The sequence below is a fragment of the Sinohyriopsis cumingii genome, chromosome 12 (genome assembly GCF_028554795.1).
Source record: "Sinohyriopsis cumingii isolate HCF-2022 chromosome 12, ASM2855479v2, whole genome shotgun sequence".
NCBI classification, from domain to species: Eukaryota; Metazoa; Mollusca; class Bivalvia; order Unionida; family Unionidae; genus Sinohyriopsis; species Sinohyriopsis cumingii.
Window position 1 is genome coordinate 27,531,364 of NC_142972.1, and position 27,054 is coordinate 27,558,417.

Consider the following 27,054-nt stretch of genomic DNA (forward strand, 5'->3'; position numbering starts at 1 on the left):
GGACTTGCAATATTTCTTCTATTTCAGGATCATATTCCACTGTTTCTAAAGTTGTTTTAATTTTATTTGCACTTCTTGCACCGGTTCTAACTTAACTTCATTTATTGGATTAGTGACACACAATGTCAGACACTTCTTGCATCCAAGTACCTAAGCGAAGACTTTTCCTGTCACGAACGTCTTGTTGGTGTAATCAACTAGCCATACACACTTCTTGGTGGATAAAGTACCCCAAATATCGTCTTCACACGAATGTACACAACTTGTCTTCCTCACTGTTCTCAACATCTGTTTTCGTGCAAAGATTAAGTTTTGGTAGTCATGTATTTAAGGTATATATGTTCATAAAAAATCCACATCGAATTTGTCGGTGAACGAAATCCGAGAAAGGTAGTTACTAGCACACACAGCACCTCGTCCAAATCTAAGTAGAATATTATGCGGAAACATATTTTGTAAAAGAGTTTTTAAACCTCCAAGTCCTGAATACTGTCATGTAGGTATTTAATCAATGTTTGACCATTTGAATACTTTCAAACAAAAGGAAACCTACCGTCTTATTGCATTCAGGTACCACATATTTAAAAGTTTATGTTGGAAGGATGCCATTGTTCTTTGCGTTTCACTTGAATCTGTACAAACTCCATGTAAATACGTTCTTGTAACTCAGGCAGCAAACTACGAATCTTACCTTCTAAAGTATCCATGCGGATAATGAACAGGTCCAACCAAAAGATGGTAGTGATAGCACTCAGACCATCTGATATGTTCCAGGAAAGTCGAATCCGTATACTCCATTCGTTGGTTTTCACACCACAACAGACACACTATAATTGGTCTTATCGCGCCTAGTAGAAATCTGGCTCTGGATAATGTTTTGGTGCTGGGTACTCCATCCAAATACTTGGACCATTGTTTGAACGACTTGAGTTGAAATAAAATCTCAAAACACATACAGCACCACAAGAAACTTGTATTCTTTTTTCATGTGTACGTATCGATAAGCAAGTGGCATCCAGCATGGTTTGCGTGTGTATGGATGAGATCTGTACATCAGTACACGAACTGCATAACTTGTATCACTATAGCAGAAAGGTCGCGCTGCATCGCTTTCGCTAGTAGAAAGTATTTATCTTACCCGTACTGTAAATGTTCCTTCACGACATCAAAAGTTTGCTACTTTACTCGGCCGATAGTTGAGTGATGTTGAGTGTCAGTCCTTTTGACTTTTCATCTGGTATGAATTTCTCCCTGTCAGTTTTTTTTGTATCCGTACATTCTGGGGCCGCCGTTAACAAAACTTACAACATTATCTGTTGGGTGTTCGTCTGTCCATGCCCCTAAACCTAAATATTTAATCAGTACTCATAATGAACATTAGCTATGTAGTATGTTTACAAAATAAACATCATTAGTCAGGTAGACCCTTAGCTTGATTTTAGACAAAGGTCAATTACAAGATAAAGAATTAAATAACATATAATCATGGAGAAAAGGCCAACAAATAATAAAAATTAAATGTACATAACACTATGTTGTTGACAACTAAAACTAACAACACCTTTCTCTCTTCTGAGCGATATTATGTCTGTATATGTCAGGGGGTATACTAGTATATCTATAAACAATGTCTTCCCTTGTGCGTACAGCATGTTTTATTGTTAGTGTGAAAGTATGTATATCAACACTTTGTGCCATCTCTGTTGATCGTAGATGTGTGTTTATATAGTGATCAAAGAGCGGGTGGTGATTTGTAGTGGATGTGTGGGTGTTTGGATAGTACTCAAAAAGTGGGTAGTATATGTGGTGTGTTGGAATGTAAAGGCGTGTGTTGGATTGTAGATAAACCTTGTAACACTACCGTTCTCGTTTCACCCTATACACACTTTTGACCACATAAACACTTTTGATTTATGAACAATTTTTTCTCCCAAGTGACATTTCCATTTAAACTTATGGACCATTTTACCATAGGATTTCCTCTTGAACGCCAAGTGCCAATTAGATTTAATAGCATAGCTTTACGTGAATTCCAGTATGACCCCAATAGCCACATAAAACTGCTCTAGTGTCTACTGAGTTCAAGATTACAGAGGCACCACAATGAAACCACGAATGTGGTGTCATAAATCGTGCATAACTTCTCTGGTTAAATAACCAGACATGGTAAATTCCACATTGAGAACAGTGTCCACATTGAAGCCAGATGACAACACTGTTTTGCCCATACGCTGTAACTTTGATACGATTTCCGAGTGCATGTTCGGTTGTATACTCTCGGGATGATTAACCGGCAATCTTGAAGATCACGAGAGCACTTGTATTCTGGAACAATGATTAATTTAGGGCCGGAAACAACAGCCTCCCCGGCAACAGTACATTCGATACAACAGTCTTGTTCATCAGCGACCATGTCTGCAATATCAGCCCACTTGGCCCATGTGTGAATCTCAATATGATACTGTGCGGCTTTTGCAAGAGGTTGCCTCAAGGTCTGACGCGGGATGTTCGCGAGTCCCAATGACCAAAGCAATCGGCTTTTCTTGCGCCTCACGGTATCGGTATTCCACGTTTTGGCATTGGATTGTATAAGCTGATTAATATATTTTACAGATGAGAAAGCGCAGTCGAGTCAGTCCTGGATATTATTTCAGTGACTTCGTTGTTTTGGTGGTTCGTTTTTTTTTTTTGCGCAACGGCATCGTTGGGTTATTCATCGACGACAGGATACGCATTCATGTTGGCAAGAATTTATCTCCTCTGCTCATGATAACACTAGGCGACAGATCCAGACGGTTGGCAAAGTTGATTATGCGACTTTACAACGATACCACATTTGTGGCATGGTCGAGTACCTGACTAACAAGTAACCTGAGGAAATGTGATTCCAATATTCACACTGATACGTTCTTCTGCAGATGGAAAGTTTTCCAAGGCATGCGCCTTTTCTTTTCTATACACACACAACGTAATGCTAATGATTGCCTTTTCCAGTCGCTTTCGCTTCATCTTCTCATGCGCAGAAAGCGGTATCTGAATCCGGAGGTCAAAATTTAGACAACAGGTTTGAATGTAACGGAGTCTATTAAACTACATACAATAATTTGTAGACCAGCCTTTTGCAAACATAAGAGTTTATGCTTTCAGGGATCATAATTTTACTTGCAAGCCTGGATAGAATATTTCTCAAGTCGGTCACTTGAGCTCAAATGATCCAACGCCGAGTATTTCACCAACTTGATCCAGACTCTGCACGTTTGTTTCCAACAATATAACATTTCTTGGGATGCGTATATATCATTTTTATGATTGACTGCACTACTTCGTTGTAGATTAATGCGTATACGTCATGACGTCGGATATGGATACCATTGCTATATTATTAGCAAAAGAATTTGTCTAAATTTATTTGCCCATTGCTGCATTCACCGGACATTTCAATGTCGTCATCACTGAGTTCACTTAGTGGGGACTCAATTAACGTCAGAGACTTGAAGTTTTCTTGCACAATGGTATATATCGACTGTTCGTGCTTCTTGTCATTTGCTTGCTCCAATACGATCCCTAAGACGATTAATTTATCAAGAAGCTATGGATACGTATTTAAAAAATCATCATGTATTGGGCTTTTTTTTTTAATCGAATCGATATGATGCATTAGGCAAAATGATGCTCTAATCTTTTCTGTGACGTTAGAAACGTCCAAAGTAGTATACACGTCAATCGGTGAAGATTTGAATATTATATATACTCGTTACATTTCTTCAATATAAACCTCACAAGAAAGGAAACAGTCTCCGCTCGTATTGTTAATGTAGACGGCATTTCTTAGCTTTGCTTCGTTGCTGTCTTAAGCTATTGCACATAATTTCTTAGTCAACAGATGTGATCTATCAGTGTTGATTACGGTGGATTGAATTTGCAACCCCAAATGAGCTCCTAGAGTGCCAAACAACGTCATACAAGGCTCGGGGTTGTTTCAAACTGGATTAAGTCTCAAACAGTTATGCGTAACTCGTAGTTAAAAACAACATTAAGTAGCGCGTTGTCAGATTTGACTTTCATATTGTGTGCAATTCAATCTAAACTCTATTTTTGCTCGATTAATACAGAAAATATAATTCTCCAGGACTGTGATTTGAACCTGAAATGTCTCGATCAAGAGTGGGACAATAACCAATTATACCACGGAGAACTCTTAACATGTAAAAGAAACTAACTGATATATAAAATTAACAGCACTTTCGAACAGTGTGATACCCCACCCCCATTTACCCACGTGAAAACGAATCCATGTTAGAACTAACGTTCCATCGTCATTTATTTTCGATACTGCATTTATCTTGTTCTATCAATGCAAAATATCACATACGTTTATTATAGCTAATATTTTGGAATGGTTATTCTGTGTATCATATTATTAAATTAGCACTTCCAGCAACAGTAATTTGATATCGGTGGAGATCAATTTGATATAAGACAGCTTAATTCAAGTACTTTCTGATTTTTTTGAGCAAATATAGACACGCAGAATAATCCATTTCTTGACTTGATGAGTCTTATACAAGAAACAGTACACTGCAGGCAGAGAACCGCAGATCAATAATAACAACTATAAAGCTATCTGCCTCCAAGGTAAAATAAAACACCCCGTGTAAACTTCACTTGGGGGCTCATGCGGGTTACAATCGCGGATGCACGCGAGTAGTATCATAAAGGGCGTGTACGAACACACTTAACTATCACGTCTACAAACCTATGAACCGCTGACTTGACTAGCTAAGCGTCCACGCTGATAAACACGTGTGCAAAAATCCTGAGATTTTTTTAATATCAAGTGTAAAGAAGAAATAATAATTTCATTACTCGAAATAGAAGTATACAACGCTGTTACTTCCCCTTAGTTACGATTTCCCACCTATAGAGGACGCAACCGGAAATGACGTACATTTATCCCTACAAGACGAAGTACACGCTTTTTGTTGTCGAAAAATAAAACACTATAAACTATGGATAGGGAATATTTTAGATGAAACTAATGAAAACTAATTTACTGTTCAGCCTTATAGCGGTATGCGTGCACGACGCACTAGATAGTGTCGCTTTCAAAACTGTTCCATTGTTTCAATTTTTTTTGAAAATTCGGGTTAAAAGAATCAATGCTGGCTTCCCTGTGTCGGCAGACTTTATAAAAAAAAAAAAAAAAAAAAAAAAAAGATGAAAGAAATGGGCACATATAAAGAATCCAAAGGAACCAAAACTTGACTTTCTTTTGTCGGCCGACTTCAGAAGAAAAAATCGGCACACTAAAACGATACCAAAGTTTCCGGGGTTGGCTTGCATTGTAATAAAATAACCTATGTATTTGATACCCTGTCGGTAAGTTTAAACAATGAGTTTATTCCTCCATGCTAGACCAACAAGTTGTTCTGCACCTTGTTCTCTATGCTCCATGCCATTTGTGTTTATCACCCGGGCTTCTATTTGTTTGCCTATGGAATCATAATTGATGTTTGCAGGGTAAATATTATACACAATAATAACTTGCTTTAATAATACTTTTGTAACCCATGCTAGCAAAAAGATTATCATTTGCACTCATATTGAATGTATTTTAAAATAATTATTTTTTTTAATTTGCGAGATACCGACTTATAGTTAACCTGGATACAATACAATCTGGGTCAGTTTGCAATAAGTAACTTATCATGCATAAATGGCAGGTGCCTTCAAGCAATCGGATGATACTTTCGTCTCATTTGCGATTTTGTTATTTGACATAAGCGATACACACTACACTAAGGATGCATACGCAAAAACAAACAAGTGTATGTGTATCAATTTATTTTGTACCGTGAGTGTGTGTGTGTGTGGGGGGGGGCACAAATGAAACACAAAATTATTTCCTTTCTAATTTGTACGAAATAATGTAGCAAATATGATTGACAATATTGACCAGTAATGACAAGCTTTCAATTTACGCGCGCACACACTAAGACAACTTGAAAATTAAAAACAAACAATAAAATTAACTGGTAAGAGTTTCATATTGCAGCAACTAAATACTGACAAAATTTTCAACATTATTCTCTCTCTCTCTCTCTCATGTGTAATCTAGTATGTATTGTATGCAGCTGTGTTACAACGTGAAGCCTAAAATTAAGTATATTTGTTATAATATCTCATGTACACTACTTAGCAAAATGTATACGTGTTATGTAGAATATTATGTTACGTATTTTTGTTTTATAGATGATTATTGATGATTTGACAGTAAGACTTAAATTGAGAATGTCGTTGTGCAGATGCATATATTTGTTAGCATAAAAATGTATATAAATATTTTAATTAGAACAAGCAAGATATGTCAGTTTGTGTTTTCTCTCATAAATATGTACGTTACGAAGTATGATTATTTTCTTTCAAAGAATATCAAAATAGTTTGTTTAAATTTAGTTTTTTTCCTCCCTAAAACCTATCTTATATAGCATCTACTTTTTTTTGAAGAAAAAGAACGTACAAACCATTGTTAAGTTTGGCCGAATTGCATTTCGAGTTGGGCCGAATTGTCTTCGGGCCAAATTCACTATAATCCGGCATAAATGATACAACTATCCCATCCCTCCCCTATTCGATCCCATAGATTAAATACCATTTTTTCTGGTAAACATGGTTTTTCGGAAAAAGAAAGAACGCTTTTTCCCATCATCACGCTTCTGGTTACATCCGTATGCAACACAGTGCACCATATTTGCCGTACTAAAGCACGATCGTACGCTATATGACATAGACATTTACGTGGGGAAATTAAGAACTTGAATGGCTAGGTTGAAGAGAAGGGATAAATGTACGTCATATCCGGTTTTGGCACGCGGAAACTACCGATTGTTTACGGAGATTGCCGAATCATTTTTTCATTTTATAAAGCGAAGTTTTAAGTCTAATTAAACATTTTCATGGTGTGTATACATAACCAATGCGTTTTGCTTATAACTATAATACTATCAGACGTTTGTACAATATTGGTGGCCGGTGACCTTTAAGTATTAGATTGTTGGAGAATGATATTTCGTACGGTGCTTATGAGGTTGAGTAAATTTCAAAGGAGATGATTAGGTATGAAAATATAATAGGTCTTGTACTCCAACGAACGAAAGCATTCCTCTTTATCCTCATTGTTGTTGTAATAATAATAATAATAATAATAATAATGTTATTATTATTTAGTGAGGTCAAAAGGAATAAAATGATGCAGAAGCAAGCACTTAAAATAAAGCGTAAATAGCACACACAATCTTTCACTAGCGTACTTAAAATGATCGGCTTAAAAAGAATCAGCACTCCGTGAATGACCAGATTTTATCTTAGAAGGTGTAGCATTAATCTCGCGCAAATTTATAAGCTCAATATATAGTATGCTTGCTCAATGCACTGTTACTTGTATTCTTCGTTTTTAAGTGATTTGGGAATTTTACAATAATAACTTTGCAATATTTCAGCATTGCCTTGCCTGTCGCAGTATTATTATTATTATTATTGTTATCATTATTATTATTAATTGTATTATTATTATTATTATTGACAGTCCTTGACGATAATTGACGATAATTCGTCTTCTGGTGACTGTTGTAATAGAGCCAACGTTTTGCGATGTTTCGGCACGATTCTGCTTTTTGTCCATCATTCGCATTTGAATGCAGTTTTACTTATTTCACAACTTCCGGTAATAATTCTCTTTCCGGTTTTCAACATGAAGTAAGAATGTTTATAACTTTTTCTGACAGTAATCGAGTAATTGTCAGTAATATAATGTTCATCTTCAATCTCATTAATTAAAATTGAAATATACCGTCGTTTCCCTTTGCAAAATATGAATTATTTTTTATTTTCAGGATCGAGCTGTGTTCATTCAGCGGGTATAAAATTTACCCTGGCCATGGCAAGAAGGTTGTCAAGACGGATGGCAGGGTACGTAGTCTACATTTGCTTTGGCGAGAAGTTTTAATGGGTTATACTTAAAATGTCTAAGAAGATAAATCATCTTTCTACCGATTTCATTGAGATAGGGGTCGATCTAAGGTTGTTTAAGTTGTATAAACCCTGTATATATCAGAGGTTCGTATCGTTATTTACAATTTGCCATGTAATTCCTACTATTGTACAAGTCATATAGCTTATGTGTGCACATTTACTTATTTTAAATTAAATTTATATTTTTGTGAAAATTTAATACACATCTTTAATTCTGATCGATCTGCCCCTTCACTGTCGTCTAGAAACTTCAGGACGAAGATTAGCCCTACAGTGTAAGACGTAGCACTTGTCCTACAATGTAAAACATAGCACATGTTGGTTTTGTTTTAGTGCTATGTCTTACTATCCAAATAAAGGCCTTGTATAGCATGTTCCAATGTCGGTTGACATCAGAATGAGTAGTCAAACTTTCAGGAATATCTCACACACTTGGCAGCCTATATTGACACTCTTCCACTAATTTATGTGTAATTAATATGCTTACTGTGCCGTCTTTATCCTGGCGGAATGAAAATATGACACTAGCAGATTTTCATGTTCCGTTGACATACATTTGAATTTGTTGCAATGCGACGGTAGTCATTGCATGCCGAAGTATGTTTAAGTAGGTTCATGTGGGGGATGTTTCTTGAACGAAATGAAACATTGCTTACAATTTCAATAGGCATAATATATTTTTATTCATTTCGTTAAAGAATAATATTTCAACTTAATCCGATTTTGGCATTCCCGGCATTCATCGATTTCCAGCCAACTGAAATGTAAGCCAATGAACATGAAAATAGGTCCATTTCTTTTGTGAGAATTTGAATTTATTAGAGAAAAGACATAAGGGTAAGTGACTTTTGTTACACTGTTAGTCGACATCAAAACATGCCACACAGCGCCATTTGTTAGGCAATAAGACTCATCACCCCCCAGAACAAAAATATAGTATGATCTGTCGTATGTTGTAGGACGAGAGGAAAATTACAGATTGCTATGGACCTTTACGAAGGTGGCCAGGTACTGAACTGTGTTAAGAAAAGTGCACGTTGAGTCTACTAATCACAGTATAGGGTAGTATGAATTCTTTGATGAACATATGCAGCTTCTTTCATCGTAACATCACAGTGCGCAAATTTCACTTTGGATTGTACTGGATCAAACTAGTCATACAATGTAAGACCTCGACCATGACATTTTTATTTTGGGCATTGATGTCTTACTGCCCAAAAAGCGGTATTGTGTAGAATTTTCCAGTGTCATTTAATTTTGAAACGACCGGTCAGATTTTCAGGAATATCTCACACTAGGCAGCCAATATTGGTGCTTGTCTACAAATTAAAGTTCTATTGTTTTAGTCAGTTTTTGTGTCTAAGCATTTTAATTTTTCTAACCATAACATGGACTGTGCTAAATATCAGATAATAGAAAATATTAAATCTGATCCAGAGCTCTCTAGTAACATGATCTTTAGGAAAGATAGAGCTTTATTGGATACTCGCGGTAGAGATTAACATCTTGGTTTAAATGGGAGCAATTTTCAACTTTATAATTATTTTCCCTCCCATGTGAACCAGGATGTTTCAGCCCCATAGTCGATATCTAAACTTTAGTTATAATCTGCTATTTAAAGTAACTGGGTAGGATTCTCCACTCTCCAGAATGAAAGCCGTCAATTTCCTTTAGTACTTTCCTAGTAGTTTGCACGATTAAAATAACTACTATGAAAGTTTCAATAACTTGGGTAAAGGTTCTGTGATATTGACGCATACATGCCAACCATTATGCATTTGGCGTAATCATTTTGTTTTTTCCCCACTAAATTATGCCTTATGCATAAATGTATTCAGATTACACATTTTCAGTATATCCCCCTCCACAAAAAATTAATTTGTTTTCTTAATTTTATTAACATCCCATTAATCCCACAGACCATATTGTAGAAAAGACGGCTTCTATGTAGCCACAACTTAAGAGTACACTTGTCTGTATTATGTTCTATTTAAAGCAGCTGTATTGCGTAGTTTATGAGAGAACAGACTGGTTTTCTAACTTTTAATCTTTGCTTGCAGATTCTTGTTCAAATTCATACCTGGTATAGAACCAGTATGTATGTATTTGATGCTAAAAGTCGAATAATTTCACAGATTGATTAGAAAAGAGAGAAAAAAATATATTCTGAGATGAATACATGAATTACATATTACAGCGTTCCATTCTATGGCAGCTTCACGCACCTTGCAGACTGTGTGGACAGGATTTTAATACTGGTCATGGTGGTAAAACAAAGAAACATTGAATTAGCTCGTTTTACTAACTCCACTCCTAAGGTAACTTCTTTTCTTTACAGCAGAACTAAATTGTGGACACGAATTTTATAAATGCAGAGGCGTTATATACCTAATTCTTAATACAACAGGGACTACCCCTAGTGGTAGAAAACTAATTGGTCCTTTGTTCAAATGGATGTTTCCTGATTCCAAAATTGCAGAAAATATGCATGTGCAAGATACTTCACGTAAAATTGCATGAAGTCATGAAAATTGGTCCATTTAGTATTACAGGAGTAGTGATTATGATCACAAAAAGTTGTACCCAGTCTGTGTAAGAGACTTTGACAACAAAAAGAGCGGAGTCAGAGTGCTCTTTCATTACCAGAAGTAGATTGCACTGGAGAAAACATTTGTTTATTTGCTTGATAATGCTTTAAATAAACAGAAGTTGGCAGAACTCAGACATGATTTTTCTGTTTTAAAGCGGATTTCTGCTTTTCTCCTGACTTGAATCCGATATTTTTTTAAATATTGTCTTTGATCTGTTTTTATATTAGTTAGCCCATAACTCTCGTAAAGAGTATTCTGATTGGTCAAAAGTTTAAATTCATCCAATGAATCTGTGTGTAATGGAGACTGATGGCAATCGAAAGAAGCATGTTTGCAAAAAATGGCATCCAAGTTGTTGAGAGAGACCATGACATGAGAAGTTTAGATAAAGGTTTAAAAACATATGGAAATGGCTGGAGCAAAAAGTCTACGGAAATTTAGCTCTACATTAATCGCGGTTGGAAGAGTTAGGATCGGCACCTACAAAGAAGCTGCATATGGAAAAAGCTCAGAGGGCGTCTGGAAAAAGTGTAGTTAATTACTATAAGAAGAAAGATTTCTTGCATGAGAGAACAGATGTAGCTCTGTCAGAATATGCGCACTGCATGTCACCAATACAAGTACCAGCTTGAAAGGAAAAAGGCTCTCATTGAGGAGGAAAAGAAACGATTGTGCATTGAGCCCAAAATGTCAGTCAGAAATTTTTCAGCTAAATCTTAGGTTTTGCTTTCTTTGAATTGTATATTTTCCTTAATCGGTTTGCCCACTGATTTATGAAAACGGACAGTCTAATGAAGCCGTATTACATAGACAAGCTATGTCTGCCATTTTTACCATATGACAGATTCACTTGTGGTTTCAATCTGATTTTAGAAAGAAAATAAAGCAAAACAGTTGCTTTATGCAAGCAATAGATTTTGCCTTGGGTTACAAAACAGCATTGGAAATACCTGGCTACGGTGAGGGAGCATCTCAAAAGTCATAAATTACTGTCACTCAGTGTACATCTAAAATAATGATAGGGAGAAGTCTGCTGCTTGATTTAGTCGGACTGTACTTGCTCTGAAGTCTTTTTCCTGATGGAATCAAACCCTGCCACAAGCAGTTGGATGTTGTCAAGTTCCATTGACAATGATTTCACTTGGTCGAAAAACAGCGGTAGCAGACGAATACTGAAGTAGGGGTAAGGTTCTTTAATGAAATGAGGAAATGCACACAACGTTGGCAGTAGTTATTATCATCAAAACCAGCAAATATTTGTGTGTGTGTGTAGTTACTTATATTTTTATTTTGAGAACATTACCTTTGTCACTAAAGTAATTTTAAGTTGCTGATACATATATCTGCTATTTTATTATGATTCATGTTGGACATTTTTATCAGGTTTTCCAGTTCCTTAATGGAAAGTGTGAAGCTTCCCATGGAATGAAGCGGAACCCTCGTCAAATCAACTGGACAGTACTGTACCGGCGAAAACACAAGAAGGGCCAGACTGAAGAAGTGTCTAAGAAGCGCGCAAGGCGTGCAATTAAAACTCATCGAGCAATCACTGGGGCCACTCTTAGTGACATCATGGCCAAGAGAAATCAGAAACCAGAAGTTAGGAAAGCTCAGCGTGAACAGGCAATCAGGTAGTTTTAAAAAGTTCATACTATTTATAGTTTAACTCTATGCGAGGATTTTATAACAAGTTCTAACAATTTGTTTCACATAGGGTACACTTTTATTGGCATGTCAAAAAATAAACTCAGAGTAGTGTAATAAACAATAATGCAGGGATGGCGCTGGCTTCAATATTTTGTCACCAATTTTTTTAAAAATCGCCATTTTCATAATATAGTACTATCCATTTATCTCTACATTCTCGGGACCAAAGTTGTCGACATAAGCAGGTGTTTAGGCAAGTACAGGGGGTGAAAATAAATTGAAATTTCGCATACAAGTGAAATTTTTAAGAGATGACCTGTCATCGGTGAATATGAGAGAAAAAAAGGGAAATTTTGATTAAAAGAAGACAGCTAGTCTGAAATACACTTGTATATTGACAACTTACATTTATGTAGTACACTCCACAAGGTGTTAAATAATATACATGCATGTGAAAAATCCATGTATTTGTGTATTTGATCATGTATTAGAAAATTCATGAATCAGTCATATTCCGTTAGAAAACACAACTAAAACATGTACATAAAAAACGGTACTCATTTGACCGATATCCCATTGTCAACAAACAGTGTTTTTTGAAATAATTCATTGATATTTATTATCCTATTAGCATGTGGCTGTATAGTTGTTTATATGCTACATGTACTTAAATTGGCCTAGATTTTGGTCAGCCAGAGATAGCTACCAAGGGGATGAGACTATTCACATGGAAATGAAAACAAATTAAAGTTTTAACATTCTTGTAAGATATCCCAATCTTCATTTAACTCGACATAAAGATATCCGTTGTTTGAAAATATTGGAACTTGAATTGGGTTTTAAACCACCCTTGGTAGCAACCGTAAGCATGAACTTTTTTGTTGCAAACAGGAAACTTTCACGACACTATATGTTCCAATCACTGTGAAAAATGAAACATTGCTTTTAAGTTTGTTGCTGACTTTCTGTGATCAAAGATCTTCGGCTTGCTTTGATGAAGGTTCATGTGTTAATGAAGGCTCCGCTAAAGGTGCTCTTTGAAGGACCAAACAATTTCCCTTTTGTTATTGCTGGAGACAGAATTTTTTTTCTTCATTTGCTTATTAAAACGATCAATGCTTCAAAGGTAATCAGTTTTCTTTGAAGTTTCGGCAAAACTTTTTTTCTGGTAGATTGTAGTCATTCCCGTTCCCGATTTCAGAGGTGGTTGATTGTATCTAGTCAGGTAAGCATGACTATTAAGGTTATATTACAGCACAGTACTAGGGTCAGACATCAGCATAAGCAGATTATGATATAACAAGGCCATGTTATGATGGTTTGTGAATATGAACAAAGGATTTGTTTATGTAACAATAAACTCCACTGCAATTTTATAACAAAGTTTGCAGCTTCCTGTCATGGTGCCTTTGAATTTCTCAACTCCAGACTCAATAATGTATATACAGTTTTTAACAGCCAAAAATGTTGTCGCCAAAAAGATCACCTGATGGTATATTATGTCACCAGTAAGGGATTTTTTTTGTGTTCAGTTTGCGACTTTGGTGAAGCCCAGTGCGATTCCTGATAATATAATTGATGTAAAGCCCTTATGAATGGAATCTTAAAAAATTTGTTTATTTGACATGAAATGTATGAAACGTGTTGAATAATTTGTAGAAAGCAACTTGGGTATATAATAAAGTAGTATGATAAATATTTTATCAAATGAAATATTTTTTAGCATTCTATATACCAGAAAGGAGAACTTAAACTGGGACTGTTTTTAATGCTCACTCTGTCTCAGATAAGGTGAAGGATGCTGAAAGAAATTGAAGCAGTTCTCAGTGATGATAATTAAAAGCACTGTGCGGGTTGTGTGATACTGCTGGAATGCAAAATCCTTTCACTCAAAACAAAAATTCCAGCTCCCAGCAGTCAACCTTTAGTCATCATTTACTTAAAATGGAAGATTTAACTGTCATTGATGGTTGCCATGCTGTGCATAAAAGACAGGTAGACCTGTATACTGTTGAAGAAATTCATGTGGAAAACGAGGACTGCAAAGCAGAAAGTGTAGTACAATCAAATATTAAATTAATCAGAATAATGGAATAATAGACTTTGATATCCAAGATGACAAGTGTACATTTGTCAGGTTAAAGAAAAGGAAAAAGTAAAGAAACTGATTTGAAAAACTGTTTTGCAGATGAGTGTGCAGTATGTTGTATAAAAAAGGGAAGTTACTGAGAAACAGCTTCCCTCCAATGTGATCTTGCAATTTACTTCAGATATATAATAAGATAATTATCAAGTACCGTTTCATTTTCACTTCTGTGCTTTTGAAAGTGAGGGAATGATGAGTTTATTCCAGGGATTTAAAACTAGGATTTCATGTGTGAAGTGTACTTGATCCCACATCCTGAAATTCTTCAGATCCCTTACTTCTTTAGGTTTTCTGTTGTATGTAGCTTCTGTCAATTTCTCACTGCACTAATAATGATGGGTATTGGTTGAATTTAAAGATTTTGATTGATTCTGATACATTAATCAAGTGTTGATTTTCATTAGTTGGGGATATTTTCATTATTTTGTATGGGAAATATGGTATTTTTCATTTTTGTATGGAATATGACATTTTTTTGCATTCATGGAAACGTTTGTGTTCTTGAATTTTCAGAATTAATACTATCACCAGCTTATTTTACAAAATCTCTGAAATGGCCTATCATTGATCAGAGAAACATGTCGAGTTGTAATGCACTGAAAACATAGGAAAAGTTTGTTATTTTTAAACATCTGGATGAAGTCTGGAGTAGTTTATAATCAGTTGTTGATAATAATTGGATGCTTGGTTGTTTGGCTTTTCCAAACAGTCGATTCTTTTGATTATTCATTTTACCAATGTATGCCAGTAGCTTGTCGATGAATCTACCTATCAGATGCTGGTGTATATATAACCACTTGTATCAAATTCAACTGGCCTCAGTGCTTAGGGCACTGCAGCTATGCCGATGATGGGTATCAAACTCATCACCCACGTTATTTGTGTTCCTGATCTGTGTAAGCATTGTGAGACATGGGTGTCACTCCCCAGTTGCAGTGACATCATTGTCAGTCTTGAGTTGCAGCAGTTCAGATGGGGAATACGTCACTTCATGGACATGGCTCAGATTGCTGCTACACAGTATACTGGCAAAATAAAGAGGCTATGTCAGATTGCTACTACACAGTATACTGGCAAAATGAAGAGGCTATGTCAGACTGCTGGTATATACAGACCTACCACCTATTCCGATTTTTAAATAAAAATCCGAAAATTATCATACACTAGTCAAGTCTTAGTTCTAAGATCATTATTAAGAAAAATCATTTGAAATGGGCATATGGCATTTCATTTCTCATTTAATTGTTATGTCAATCTCCAGTTTTACATATTCTTTCTTCAAAAATTGCTAGGGAAGAATGTTACTTTGAGAGACACATTTGTAGGTTTGCCATAAATATGGTTCTTAAAATCAGTTTATAAACCACTTAGGCCATTAGCAGTTGTGGCATAGACCGAAAGGTTTTTGTGCTAACCATTACAGATCCTGTGCAAGCTAATTACTTTGAAATAGGCAAGACAGTTTTTGTGAAACCCTTTTCCAAAAATAATTTCTTTTCAGTGGTAATTTTTTTAATACATGTTGTGGGCTACTTTTTTAAATATACTCTTAGTTAATTAATTAAATTAATTTCTTAAATTCAGATTTATGATTTAGATTTCTTTCTCCATCAGGGCTGCCAAGGAAAAACAAAAAGCAAAAGAAGCAGTTAAGAAGACTACTAAGGTAAACTACATCTTTGCCACCACTGGCAGTTTTGCACCACCCTTGTTATTTTAAAAATGAAGTACCACCTCTCTGATTTTGAAAATGAAGTGATAAATTCTGTACAATACGTTTCAGTTCTTCTGACTATTTACTGTGCATGTTTTCAAAACATTACATGTTTTGATTTTTATTTTATTCAAAAGCTTTGGGAAATATTGTATTGGGTGTTAAAATATGGACGAAGACAATGCAATGTTTACTATGTATAGTCCAAAGATTCCACACCTTCATTGAAATAGACGTTCCTAGGAACTGGAAAAAAGAATGTGAGCAGGCTGGTCTTTTATAATGAAAGACTTTCATTTGATTTGAAATTCAAAGATGACTGTATTAGGGACTCCCTGGTCACAGGTTAGGAATTATAAAGTAATGAATGAAATGAATAATTTTTTTTTTTAATATCTTTGCAGGCTTTTAATTTTTAAAATCAGAGATACAACTGCCAGGGGTTGGGGTGGCAAATTACTGGATCATTTATTGCATATATTTCTTAAAGAGTTAATTATGCATTATACATTAACATAAACTTTTTGAGAGGATTTAGTAATGATGATTCCATGAAAATTTTAAGATCTTTTTTTACATTGAGCCTTTCTACTAGTGATGGGAGAAATTCGATTAATTGTCATTGTTGTGGCCCTGCAACTTTCATTTTCACAGAACTTCAGTAATTATTATTGGAAATAGGCTCTGTTATGCATTTAGTGTGACCTTGACCTAGGACTGTTTTGCATTTAGATAGTGTGACCTTGACCTAGATCGATTATCAGTATTCGACCTAGATCGATTATCTGTGATTTTTGATGACGATGAGAGTGAAAATGAGGATTTTCTCGGGTTGGTCTCATCAATATTGAGCAATCAGGAAAGATGCTTGGCAGTTGGATATTTTGCGAGCTTTAGATTCTGACATAGAAGTTTCTAAGATTGAAACGTCAGAAGAAGAGGATGCTGATAGCGATGATGGCTGATGACATATTTCAAAAAATGTTGGACATAATTTTGTAAATGGTGTATAAATAAGTTGTGAAAGACTTGGACAAATAGGGAAAAAAAATACATCACTCTTGACAAATTCATTTGGAATAATTGGTGAAAATTTAGTGGATTTTTTTAAAATATAAGAAGAGAAATTAAGGTAAGAGTGAATGCATGTGCATGATGTTTACAAAATTTTCCAAACAGGTAAAAACTCTCTGGGACACAAGCAGCTAGACACAGCTTAGTGCTGCTGGGGCATAGCAGCAGTGATACTGATAATATTGGGGCTGAATGAGTTAATTTTTGGATTTCAAGAAAATTTTGAATTTATTTTTGACGTGATCTTAGCAGAAATTGGTCGTCATGTTCCTTTATCATTGTTTAATATAGTTATGGCAGCTGAATGTCGGACAAACTTATATGCTGCTTTATGTTGATGAGACCTTGCCATTGGTGCTTTCTTCCTTTTCAAATGTACCTTTCATTCATCTACCATTTCACCATTGTTACCTTGAGCTCTCATCTTAAAAGCTACACTTATTTCTTGCAATTTAAAAACAAGTCAAATATTGGGAGTTCAAACATGGTTTAGAAACAAGCATTTACATCTGCAAATATCAGAACATATGTAACTCACCAGTTGCCCATGGCTGTGTAAGAAAGTTTGCAAAAATTTATTTTCTGTTTGTCAAATCTTGCTTTAAATAGTAAATATTTAGAAGATGGAAATGACGGACATTGGCAGGACATTGTGTGAAAATAAAGAATTGGTAGAGTAAAGATACTGTAGGCAGTTATGTAAATGAAGAATGTGGTAAATAACAATCAGTAATAAAGGTGGTGAGACCATTATTAATTTAACATGACCTCTCTTTCATGATTGTTTTTGACATTGCATTGTTAAACTAAACAAAGCAGAAGTTGGGCTTGATTTTGGAGTCATGCCAATAGGTTTGTGACGCACTGCTTTAATATTCTTTGTTCAGTTAACGTGTACAGTTCACATTCACTTGACATAATTATGTATTATTTTTTGCTTTTCATTTCATTTTTTGTAATCTAGAAGCATCCATGTCATTGAAAATTCTGTAGACAACGCCGTTTTTTTCCAGGAACAATCCAGTAGTTCTGGACAAGTGTCCAGTTTATGGGCATTGTATGTTTCTATGTACCAATGTTCTTTGATTTATTTCAGGCAAGCGTTCCAAAGTCGCAGCAACCCAAGCAGAAGGCAGTCAAGAATGTGATGGCCAAGACTCCCAGAGTCGGTGGAAAGCGATAATTCTTTATGTAACAGTAAAAATAAATGGCCTCTGGTTGAAAACAAATAGTTTTTACGTTTTTGCTTTACACCTAGTCATAAGGCCAAGTGAGCTTATGGTATGGGTCTTATCCATCATGTATCATTTGTTAAAGTTTTTTATTTTTAGCTGGTATACAACCAAACAGTCAACCAGTCTGCACATGATTTTACATTGAAGATTTGGTTGTTTTTTTTTTTTTTTAGAATCAAAACTTAAAACATGAATTGCATAATGTATAAAATAATTGTGATATTAAGCTATTATTTGTTGGAGAACTTAGTGAAGAATACTGAATATGCTCACAAGGCTAATGCCAAAATGTTTCAGTATTTTAAAAAGTTGACTTAACCAAAATCAGTTTTACCATGAAAGTGCATTTAACATTACTGAACGTTTTTGGGCTGAATGTGTTAAAATTGCTATGACATGTACACATTTTTGAATACATGTTAAAATTCCTATGACATTATAATATTTTTGAATATGTGCAAAAAGTGTTGACACATATACATTTTCTACTTATTTGTTGCTTTTAAAAGCATTTTTTATGCATTTTTCATAGCAGCCAACGGCCCTATTTTTATGTGTATTTTGGACCTAATATGGGTATATGATTTTTGTTAAAAATGTTTTTTAAATAAATAAAAGAAATTTTAAAAAAATAACTGCAATTTTCTGTTTAGAATGAGCACCTGGTTCCATCCTGAGAGTAAATGTATCACATGTATATATGGTTATAGAGTTCTAAAATACAATTGTTTTATTCAAAATTGAGGCTACCATGCCTGTCTTTAACCACCATATTGGATTGCGCAAAGCAGTTGCCGCTGTCACTGTCTCTCACCTTTGTAATATTCAACATCTAGTCATATTCGAAAAAGAAAGCAGAAGATACAGAATTCTCCAGCAAAGAAATTAGAAAAGAACTTAAAAATTGTGAAACCATTTAGTAATGGAGAAAAATTAGCATTTTGCAAATTGTGTATTTGTGATTTTGCTATTGGACATGGGGCCATCCATTTAGTATGTAAGCAAAAATCTGGCAAAGCTTGACCCCTCCCCCCTCCTTGTACACATGCATACTTGTTTAACCCCCTCCCATCCTGAAATTTATAGAACAGCCTTTATTTAATCCATGCAGAAATGATAAAGGATTAATAATACTAACGTGTTTAATAAAACAGTTCTACCGACGGTGAATGTCTGGCTGCATCAAAGAAAAAAGCTGCATAACTTTAAAAAGTTTGTCTAGCGTTCTCTAAAATTCAAATGCTGACTGAACACAGTTGACCAGGTTACGTATTAGACAAATTATTATCGAGGTTTCACCCCTCCCCCATTTCCTATGTATATGTACATTATCAGTAGTCCCCCCCCCATGCAAGCGTATGCATTTGGGTTAACCTCCCCTCCGTGTGTATGTATTAAATGGAGGCAACCATAACATAAAATAGCATGAAAAAGCTAATAAACAGCAGCTCGCTGCTTCATCATCAACACAGCCTAAACTTGCAACCTTTTTATAAATACCATAGAGAACCTTAATGTAATTTGATCAGAAGTTTTACTGAATTTCTTGTAGATTGATTTGTCCCTTTTTCAGACAGTAAAATTGTAAAGGATTACTCTCATGCAAGAATGAGAACAGTTCAGTACAAAAAAGTACAAAGAATTCAGATCATCAATGAAAGATGCTACATTGGAATTGATAATGATTGCAAAATCAAGATGTGGAAAGGGCTCCTATAAAAAGCCTGTGGCTGAGTGTGTTGCACTCTTGCATATTTTGAATGGGTACCCAGATGGAACAGGGTGCACATTTAGAAGGTGCAGGAGTGCAACACCTGCATCTTTGACATTAAATAAGTTATTGTCCTACTTTTCTGATGGCTGTAGATGTTATAAATAGTTGCGTAAGCATTAAGGTTTTAGAAATCAGTATTTGTTCCTGAAAATAAGTATGTCATATGTATTTCAGTATTTTTTTATTCTGGGGTGGGTAGCTATGCATTATAGGCTACATCATGCCAAGGAAATTGGGACCAAGCGTCTTACCAAAGGAAACACAAAGGCTGCCATCTTAGCTGGCCTGGGTGAGTACCAAGTCGGTGAATCTTGGATTATGAGTCCAACTTGAAGAAAACCAGGATGTCCCTTAACACATTGACACCTGGAGGTTTTTGTCGTTTTCATCTGAAATTCGACTAGGAAACACATTTTGAAAGCTATTTCTGAATAAATCGTAAAATACCAACTTCCAGGTGATCTTCAATAACATACTGCCTAGTCGTGTTAGAAACATCATTTTTCATTGGCTATTTGGCTCGTGCATGAGCAGAAGGGTAAAAGTTGGATTTTTGTTGTTGCTTAACAGACCCATTATTTTCGTATTGAGACCACTCTTTATTCCAAATGCCCATCTTATACTACTTTTTGCAAAGGTTCATCTGTCTCTGTGTGCCTTTCTATAATACCACCCACCTGAGTGCAGGGATGGTCCTGGCTTTTAAAAAGCTGTCGCCAAAAAAATCGCCAACCTCAATATTTTGTCGCCAATTTTCAAAAAGTGTCACCAGAACAAGTAGTGTACATTTTTGAAGTGTTAATTTAGTCTATTAATTAACAGGCAATGAAAATTACAAAAGATGGGTTAGTTAATACTCTAATTACAATAAGCATTAACAAAATGTTACAAAGTGTTATATGAAGATCTGTCGTGATTTTAGGGCTGCCAACTTGTTGAATGCAGTTTCAAAGTCTAATTTTTCACATCTGTACATGCTGATTCTCATTAAATTCTCGAGAGATGAGATGCAGAGTTTATTTCTGATGTCAGTTTTTATGAGGTTTATTTTACTGAATCCACGTTCACAGTCTACAGTGCTGACAGGTGACACCAGTAGCCCCCCCCCCCCCCCCCCATGGCTAGCTTCACAAAGCTTGAAGTGAATTGCTTCCTAAATCCCAAGAATGATCACTGAATGCTGTATAAATTTTCTTGACAAGCAAACTAGGATCTCCATTCCCACGAATGAAACTTATGAGTTAACACCTGACAATATTGGACCGTATATATAAGCATAAATTCACACCCAATTTAGGGATTCTTTCACTCCTGTATTTTGAGAAATAAATAATTATTATTAGTTATGCAAAACGGGTTTTTTTTTGCTATTTCTTGTTGCGGAGTTTAAGTCTCTGCAGCCATAACACGGATTGATGGCAAAAGGAAAAGATCAATGAGTAAAATGCTGCACTGGCGACAGATATAATTGTGATTGAGATTTTTTCCATTTGCTTTGTATTTATACGCAATAGTCGGTACTTCAAAGGTTATCAGTTTTCTATGAAGGTTCAGCAAAACTATTGTATTGGTATATGTAAAAAAAAAAAAAAAAAAACAACAACAGAAGGATTAGCCATTCAATTAATTGTATCTGTTCTATTCGCATCTTAAGAAGTCGGTCAGTTGTATGTATAGTTCGGTAGCATGATTGACTGTATCACAGCATACAGTACTCTGCCCAGATGTCAGCATAAGCAGAGTATGATGTAACAATGCACTCTAAAGATGGGGTTGTCAATACGAACAAAGGATCAATTGTGTAACAGATTGATTGCAATGCATTGCTTAGTCAAGTTTGTGGCTTCCTTTCATTCTCCCTTTTAATTTATCCAGTCAAAAATCCATGATTGTATGTACAAATTAAATAACCAAAAAGTGTCGCCAAAAAAATCGCCAGATGGGAAATTTTGGCGCCAATAAGGAAAAAAAATCGCAATTTGCGACATTGGTGAAGCCCAGGACGATTCCTGCTGAGTGTATCATACATGACCTTGACGCTGCAGAGCTTGGCAGTAGGCTAATACCTCCTGCTACTTAAACTTGTCACCAGGAGTTAGTGTGTTAATGGCTTGCATTATGGAGGATGCACAAGTGCAATAATGTGCCAGTAATTGTTTCTTTTAGCTAACCTGGCCTTGAAGGTCAAGTGAACTTGTGTTATGCCCTAAAGCAATTTTGTATCGTTCATTATCTGGCGACAGTTGTCATTTTCAACATTGAACGAGTTCTTCTCAAGAACCAGTGAACAAATGATTTTGATAAAGTCTGACAGAAAGCATCCGGACAAGACTTTTAATTTTGTACAAATGAGGCTGATCAGATATCAAAATTAAAACCTGCCTGTTCATCGACAATCTTACAAATGAGGCTCATCAGATATCAAAATCTGCCTGTTCATCAACAATGGCAATCTTTTTGGTTCTTTTCAACTTCTCATAAAACCTCCAGACCAGTTTCAGCCAATCTTTGCACAAAACATTCTGGCAGGAAGTCCTTCAAGATCTATACAAATGATTCCATTTTCCCCTCAAACATGGCCACCATTACCAAAGCTAATAAACCTTTTTTTCACTTCTAATAATTTCTTCTCAAAAATTGTTACCAAAACTTGTACAATAGACGCCAATTTGCCATCAAAGATGTTGAATGGTAAAAAGAACAATTTCTGAACAGCTTGTTCAAAACCACTTTATAAAATTTGATAGAACTTGACAGAAAGCATCCTGGCATGAAGGTTTCATGTTATACAAACACTATGAATTGGCCATCAAATATGGCTGCTGCTGCTAAAAATAGAAAGCCATCAATAACTTGTAAGAAAAGAAAAAATGTACAGAATTCAATAAAATCTGAAGACCAGGTGCAGACCTGCCAGCCCTCACTATTTTGGCATGAATTTCACGACTCAAAATGGCGATTCACAGAGCATGCAAAAAAAATCACAAATTCCTGATTTCTTGATCGGCATAATCATGAATAAAATAAATTCCATCACGTTAAGTGCTGGGCAAAATGGCATCAGTGATCACTGATACCCATAACGGTCCAGTATTGTTTGTTGCAATATATCCAGTTTTTAGTTTACCTTGTAGCAAGCATTGTAAAGGATCAAATCTATATTTAGAACATTAGTTTTACAAATACTCGTAAAGAAAACAAGGGCCCAACTGATTTTTAAAAAAAAATTGGCACGTACCTACTCAAAGCAACTGTAATTATCTTTTTAAATAAACGCCAAATGCAGACAGCTTTTTCGAGTGCAAGAATTTTCGAGATATTGAAAGATTAGTGTGTATCGTAATTTGCTTGAGTTCATATTTTTCCACCCATGCGCAGATTAAGCAATACAACAGTTATGTTTTCACCTTCTTTGAAAAAGATGTATTCAACAAAAAGTGAAATATAGATTCGAGTACATCAAAAATTTGCCTTGTATTCAACCATCAAATATCAAAGTACATTATGCTTTTTGTACAGTAGTATGCTGCGAATTTTTGAATTGGGAATGTGCACAGAGGCTCGTATCGTTGCTTACAATTTACCTGCCATACATGTACTATAAAATAATAATATAGTACATGTTTAACATAAATTGTAAACAACAATACGAGCCCCTTTGAGCATTTAGCAGAACGATGTGAAAAAGCACGTAGATACTGGAAAAATGAAGAGCACCCATCAGATTTCGGCCCTGGAGTTCTTTAAGCCACCTACTCGTGTCCTGCAATCTACTAATGCTGAAGCATTGTTTTTTAGTTTTCTTGTTGAACATAACCTGCCTTTCTCAGTTGAGATCAGCAATGGTGACATTGAAAGAGTATTTCCTATTGTAAGGAAAATAAGACAAACTTGAGTTCCTCCTTAGATACTGAAAATTTGCAACAATTTTTAGTCACCAGGATTAAACAGCAGGCAAGAAGCCTGAACTGTTTTGAAAACAAATTTACCATAGCCCAATTGATGAAGTTCTGCCACATCATCATATTACAAATAGCGTGACGTTTGTGTATATCAATAAATTTGGCTGCAAATACATTTGTACATGTAATCGGTGTAAATATAATGTTTTATAAATTATTTTTAGTGGGGGATTTTTCATATAATGCAGTACTGACCGTCAAAGTGGATGGGGCTAGTGTCATAATTTTTCACTGTGTTCAAATTCACTAATTTTTTCCCTCTTTTCACTAATCGCAAGTCTGGAAGGTTGGCAGCTCTGCCGGTGTTCTAGTTTGAACACATTTCAGCTTCATACAAAAAATTGTTTTTCACTAGCACAAAGCATCCTAAGATAGGTCCTTTCATTAGTGGACAAATGCTGATGTGTATTTGGATATGAAGAAACAGAAACTGGAGAAACCTTGAAATCTTTTTTTTTATAACGTGGAATCAACAACAGAGGAGAAAGCGGTAGATACTACAAGTCCACTCTTTGGCCAAAAAAAATCACAAATTTTCAAAAGCATTGTTGATCTGATAAAACCATGGCAAAGCATTTGAAAAACTTAAAATTGCAATTGATTTTTAAAAAATATTTGATGAGATGTTGTAGGGGGCTGCCCATTTAGTACATATGCATGTTGTTGTTTTTTAAAACCCAGATGTAGATGCTTGCAAGGGGGGGTCTACTCGTGATGTACATGCACATAGGAAACGGGGGTGTGTATGTGTGTTAACCTTGATAATGATTTGTCTAATACATAACCGGGTCATTTGAATTTTAGTGGACACTAGACGAACTTTTTAAAGTTATGCAGCCAGACATTCAACATCGGTGGACTATGTTTTATTAAACACGTTAATATTATTAATCCTTGATTGTTTCTGCATAAACCGTACAATAGAATTTGGGGGTGGGGTGGGGTGCATCAAGTGTATGTACGCAGGTTGCAGCAACCAAACATTTTTAAGAATATCAAGGTAAGCAAGAACAACCTTTACTATGAAATCATTTTGGTTGCCGCATGTAAAAAATTGTACACATTTAAGTGATATGCATTCATTGGTACCTTGCTATCCATTGCTACAATGCCATCTGTCTTTACAACGGTCAAGTATTAACCACATCTAAGCTGATGTTTCTGCTACAATGAACACATACAATAATTCTGACATCCACCAGAAGGAATACATTTTATTTTAAAATTTATATGGTATAGTCAAACGCTGTGAAATATTTCATTTTCTTCCCAAGTAAATGGGCATATTTTCATCAAAAACAGCACATTTCTCCATCTTCAAAAGACCTCACAAACTTACCAGTACAATTATGAATTATTTCTTATTTGATAGAAGACTTTTTTAATACCATATAACATGTATGCAAATGTATTCTTATTTAAGCACCTCTATAATGAAATGACAACAAACTGTTCTTAGCTCAACAATTTTGCCCCACACCATATGGGCCACACAATTCAAGTAATGGGTATCACAAAATGTATTTTTTTCTTCTCCTCTATAAAAATAAAATAGACATTCAAAGTCTCCTGTAATTTGTATTATTTTTGGCTTTTATCTTATTGCATTTTGGGACACGATGGATATTGGGAAGAGTGTAAATATAAAATAGGCGCATGAAAGCATTCGACCCAGAAAACCAACAGCAGCAAATAGAAACTTATGGTATTGATTTACTAATATGGCCTAAAACATAAAGGAATAATGTTACAAATATTAATACAGTGTATCATTTCCTTACCATGATCATTTTAAATATTTATTGTTTTATTTCATTTTACTGACAGCTACCTCGCAAGACACTCAGCATTAATAAGTTGGGACTGGTCGGCATGGTGTTGGGATAATGTGACTGGGTGAGACTTGATGTTACCTGTCGGTGGCATGATGCCCCAGTGCTGGACATCACTAGAAACTGCCACACTGCAGACATCGAAGTGATGTGACTGAAAAATTGTTAAAGCTACATTAAAAATCCAAATCACAGCACACACAATCATTTTGCTGACTATATTCTACCCTTGTATGAATTCACTATTCTGAAATCAGAGAAACCTCATCAGAGTAGGAAATAATAATGCGAATCATGCAAGCTATGAAAGTACTAAAATGTTATGGTGTATATGTGGATATTTAAATGGACCATCCTTATTTTCCACATTACGTAATATAAATTTTAAAAATAGGGGGAAATAAATGCAATAATATGGGATGATTTTCTACAATAATGAAATCTAGATCCATTTATGGATTTATATTAATGACTAAATATACAGCAGTTTGAGAGACAAATTCTCAATTTAAAAAAATAGACGAGTTTTGTTTGGGTTAGCCTCAGTAATGGTGTTGACGATCACAGGCAGGGTGAGCATTGTGCATTGGAACAAATACATTTGTATTAATCCGTCTTGCAGTAATTTGTTTTTCATATCATCCATTCTGGAGACATGTTTGATATACAATAAACCTCTGTCAGTTTATTTTTCGTCTTGACAATAAATGTATTAAAACTGATATCCTCAGTCGGTGAAGTATATGTTGAAAGAATGCCTCACATGCAGTATAGTTAACAGACGTTGTACTCTCTCTGTCTTTTATAAAACTGATAGAAATGAATCAGATTTTCGGATCAGTCATCATCATAAGTTTTTTTATCCGAATTATTAACATTTAAGTTTTTTCCCGAACAATGCATAATCAAAACAGCTCTTATCACTGATGTTCTGAACATATTTAATTTTTCTCAATACACCGCATGAACATTCAGAAAAGTGTATTCACTACATTGTGATCAACAAATACATAAATTGCATTCTTTTGGGTGATTCTGGCAAGATTAT

The 27,054-nt window shown here is 35.2% G+C and overlaps 1 protein-coding gene across 1 annotated transcript; it reads left to right on the forward strand.

Annotated features, from left to right (window-relative positions):
- The first annotated feature begins 7,701 nt into the window (after window positions 1-7,701).
- Window positions 7,702-18,432, forward strand: LOC149786146 (large ribosomal subunit protein eL24-like). The gene is made up of 5 exons (XM_089976496.1): window positions 7,702-7,755; window positions 7,893-7,968; window positions 12,006-12,253; window positions 16,030-16,081; window positions 18,300-18,432. The coding sequence occupies exons 1-5, from the start codon at window positions 7,751-7,753 to the stop codon at window positions 18,384-18,386; spliced, it is 468 nt and encodes a 155-aa protein (XP_089832622.1). The 5' UTR covers window positions 7,702-7,750; the 3' UTR covers window positions 18,387-18,432.
- The last annotated feature ends 8,622 nt before the right edge of the window (window positions 18,433-27,054 follow it).

Coding starts and splice junctions, on each gene's coding strand:
- LOC149786146 (XM_089976496.1), top strand. Junction 12,254..16,029: donor CAGCGTGAACAGGCAATCAG/GTAGTTTTAAAA, acceptor TTTCTCCATCAG/GGCTGCCAAGGAAAAACAAA. Junction 16,082..18,299: donor CAGTTAAGAAGACTACTAAG/GTAAACTACATC, acceptor GATTTATTTCAG/GCAAGCGTTCCAAAGTCGCA.